This window comes from Tupaia chinensis, unplaced genomic scaffold (genome assembly GCF_000334495.1).
Source record: "Tupaia chinensis unplaced genomic scaffold, TupChi_1.0 Scaffold150288_1, whole genome shotgun sequence".
Taxonomy (NCBI): domain Eukaryota; kingdom Metazoa; phylum Chordata; class Mammalia; order Scandentia; family Tupaiidae; genus Tupaia; species Tupaia belangeri.
In genome coordinates, this window is record NW_006210128.1 from 1,874,615 (window position 1) to 1,878,637 (window position 4,023).

General features: G+C 36.1%; 1 protein-coding gene across 1 annotated transcript; it reads left to right on the plus strand.

Annotated features, from left to right (window-relative positions):
• The first annotated feature begins 355 nt into the window (after window positions 1–355).
• On the plus strand, window positions 356–1,270 carry LOC102481868 (40S ribosomal protein S27-like). The gene has a single exon (XM_014585667.2). It carries the CDS (start codon window positions 363–365, stop codon window positions 612–614), a length of 252 nt encoding a protein of 83 aa, XP_014441153.1. The 5' UTR covers window positions 356–362; the 3' UTR covers window positions 615–1,270.
• The last annotated feature ends 2,753 nt before the right edge of the window (window positions 1,271–4,023 follow it).

The window sequence follows — 4,023 nt, forward strand, 5'->3', positions numbered from 1 at the left end:
CCTGAGGAAACAATCATTGAAAATAACAGACATAAGAATATAAGGTTCTTTTTTGAAAACAATGTATTAGGTCACCTGGAAAGTCATGATTTTTTTTTTTTTTAATGCAAAACTGTGTCATGACTTTCCTGACTACCCAATATATGATGATTTTCTTGATTTGATTATCACACACAGCATGTATGCTTTGAAAAATCATATTGTATGCCATAAAGATGTACAACAATTCGATTTAAATAAGAAATAGAACTGGAAAAAAAGAAAACCAGGCCAAGAAACTCAGAGCTCACATAAGATAGAGTAGTCTCCATTCTATCAAACGGAATGGAGCTTTCCGGCGGTGATGACCTCCCCACGAGAACATGCCCCTCGCAAAGGACCTCCTTCATCCCTCTCTGGAAGAGAAGAGGAAACACAAGAAGCAGCGCCTGGTGCAGAGCCCAAATTCCTACTTCATGGATGTGAAGTGCCCAGGATGCTATAAAATCACCACAGTCTTTAGCCATGCACAAACGGTAGTTTTGTGCATTGGTTGCTCTATTGTCCTCTGCCAGTCTACAGGAGGAAAAACGAGGCTTACAGAAGGATGTTCCTTCAGGAGGAAGCAGCACTAAAAGCATCCTGACTCAAGATGAGTGGGAAACCATCCCAATAAACACATTTTGGATATGTCCTGTTTATTGTCTTGTTTAACTGCTAGGAAGTTCCTGCCTCAAGTACTCTGGGGCAACCAGAAGAGTGGAACACTTAGAGTCATTTGGGGCAATTTGTGAAATAAAATGAAGGCAGTTTCCAAGTCAAAGTCCATGGTGCTGAATATAAGGACTCCTTACCTTGAAAGATGAAAGCAGTTGATGCCAACACCACAAAGAGGGTAAAGAGGAGGATCTGGTAAGAACCAACGAACCACTTGAGGATACCTGAATCTTCACATTGATCTATGCATTGGACGTAACAAGAATTATTAGCACATCCAGGGCACATGCAGCATTGAAAAATCTGTGGTTATCTATGAGAAGCATTCAAAACTCAGGTCTCTTAATTTTGCTTACCAAAGAGAACAGGCCTTAAGTGTGAACTGGCTCCTTTACCTCCTTTTGGCTTCCATCCATCTCAAGCAAAAAAGTTTTTGAGCCCTTTATTTTTTCCTCTCAGATTACAAACGATGATTTAAATATTGTTGCTTTAAAATGCCTGTTAACATTCCTGTGCACTTTACCACAGGTGACATACTTGACCTAAACAAGTCTGTGCTGACTGAATTTTATAATTCTTTTATTTTTTTGGTTAGTTTTTTCTTTCTTTAGGTTTCTTTCCCCCTCGCCAGAGAGGGAAAGTGAGTAATCACCCTCTGTGGTTGGTTATGTGAGGAGCCCAGCTTCACCATACCACCTGCTGGCCCCTGAATTTTTATTCCTGATCTTTTAATCCTGATTGCTCAACCCTGAAACACCAATGAGTTCATAAACCCAAGGGACCCTTGTCCTGCTCAGAATGTCATTTCTAAGGCACATTATGATTTCTACTTTATCCTCAATAAAACTTCAGATTTGTGTCTTGGGAAAAAAAAAAAAAAGAACAGAATGGAAAAAAGATGTAATACACAGGACAGTGGGCAGAGTGCTTTGAAGGGTCATACCTTTATAGTGGAAGTTTGCTCTAGACCCATTTTATCAAGCTTAAAAAAAAAACCTCTAAGGAATAAACGTATCTGTGAGTAATGTTACCACATGCTAGAATGGTTAAAAATGCAGCATTCTTTGATATAACAAAACCCAGTACCAAAAAGCACATAATTCACAATGTTTGCCATCAAGGAAGGAATTATCAGGTATCCAAAGAATTACGAAAATGTTATCCATAGGAGAAAATAAATCTATAGAAATAGATTTTTTTAAGTGAGAGAGATAATGGAATTAGCAGGTAAGGTTTTTAATATGACCACCATAAATATGCTAAAGGATGTAAAGAAACATAAATATAATTAAGATAGAAATGGGATACATAACAAAGACTGGAACTTCTAGTGATGAAAAATATCTCTAAAATGAAAAATATACTAAATGAGATGAAATTCAAATTGAAAATTGCAGGAAAAAGTTAATATTAAGGTGTAAATATAGAAACTACCCACACTGAAACAGTAAGGGAAAAAAGAACCTTAAAGAACAACAACAAAAAAATAAGAGCACTAGTGAACTGTGTGATAATATCACACAGTGTAAATATGTGTTATTGGCATGTAAAAAGAAAATAGAGAAAAAATTTTTAAAGAAACAACAGTCAAAAATTTCCACAATAAATTCAGATCTAATAATCTTAATAGATCTCCACCAATGTAAACATAAGGACAACCACACCAAGTAACATGATATCAAATTTCTGAAAATGGGGCCAGCAGGTGGTGTGGAGCTTAAGGCAGTTGGATCCTGTGGAGTGCAACTAGTCTGAGCAAACATGGTGACCTTTAGAAACATGCAGAAACATGGTTCCCTGAGCTGTTATTTGCATGGTGATGAAAGCAATTTGCATGTAAATATGGTAGCTGCCTGACACTGCAGAGCAGTATCTGTTTAAAGGAAGCCACATGTGTTTATCATAATTTACCCCAAAAGATCAGAGAAAATACATGATGCCAAGTTGTCCTTTCATCTTCAGTCAGTTAATATCCGAAAACAAAACTGGCTTTGCATTCCGTTTCCTTTCTCCCCATTTTTTTCCCTTTAAAAGAATAAACCTGGGACTAGTTTGGGGTCATGGCTATCTCCACTTAGAGAAGTCAGGCCCACATGATTCTTGTTTTTTCTTTACTTGTATGTCTTTGTGTGTCTATTTTTACGTTTATTTCTAATCCACAGCCCCACACTCAGAAAATGTGTTCTGCAGAGAGATTCCTGGCAGGATTCCACATGGCCGACTATGTGGTTCAAGTCTGAGACCCAGTAGCTTGAAAATCACTCCAGACTCGTGTGTTTGTACCTGAAATCCCGAAAGGAGAGATGGAAGAGAAGAAGTTGTGACATAGCTATCTCCCCTGAGGAGTATCATATCTTTCTTTCTCTCCGTCTCTCTCCAGCAAGTGCACAGCCCTATAGCAAGCTAAAATAAAATAAATAAATAAAATTCTGGAAAACAAGTGATAGAATGAACAATCTTAAAGCAACTAGAAAAAGAGTTGGGGTACATACCAACAGAACAAAGAAAGAATGTCAGGCTTCTACTCAGAAATTACTCAAGCCTACAGACTATGCAACAATATCTTTAACATGCTGAAAGGATTTTTAAAAATATCCTCCATTTATTCAATTTTGGGGAAAAAACTATAAAACAAAGAAACAGAGCATATTATGCAAGGAAAAGTAAAAAAGATCCAAATTGGAAAAGAAGTGAAGTGATTTCTGTTTGTAGATGTTATAATCTTATACAATATATGTAGAAACCCTGAAGAGTACACACACACAATGGTTAGAATTAATACATTCAGTATAGTTGCAAGATACAAAATTGACATTAAAAAGCCAGTTGCATTTCCATACACTAAAAACATATTCCCCAAAGGACATTAAAAATCAACCTCAATTATAATAGCACCAAAAAGAATACAATATTTAGGAATAAACTTAACTAAGGAGGTAAAAGACTTAAACATCAAAAATTCTAAAACATAGATGAAAGAAGTTAAAGGAGACCCAGTAAAAAGAAAGGCATCCTGTATTAATAGATTGAATAACTTAATATTATTAAATGTCTATACTACTCAAAACAATTTATAGCTTCAGTGCAGTCTTTTAAAAAATCCAATGACTCTCTTGCAGAAGTAGAAAAAACAGTCCTAAAACTTACATGAAGCCATAAAGGAGCCTGATAGCCAAAACAGTCTTTGAGAAGGAAAAACAAAGATAAGATATTCAGATGTTTGGATTTCAAAATATCTCACAAAGCTACAGTAATTAAAACAGTATGATATTGGCATAAAGGCAGGCATGTAGACGAATGGAACAGAGTAAAGAGCCCATAAACAAA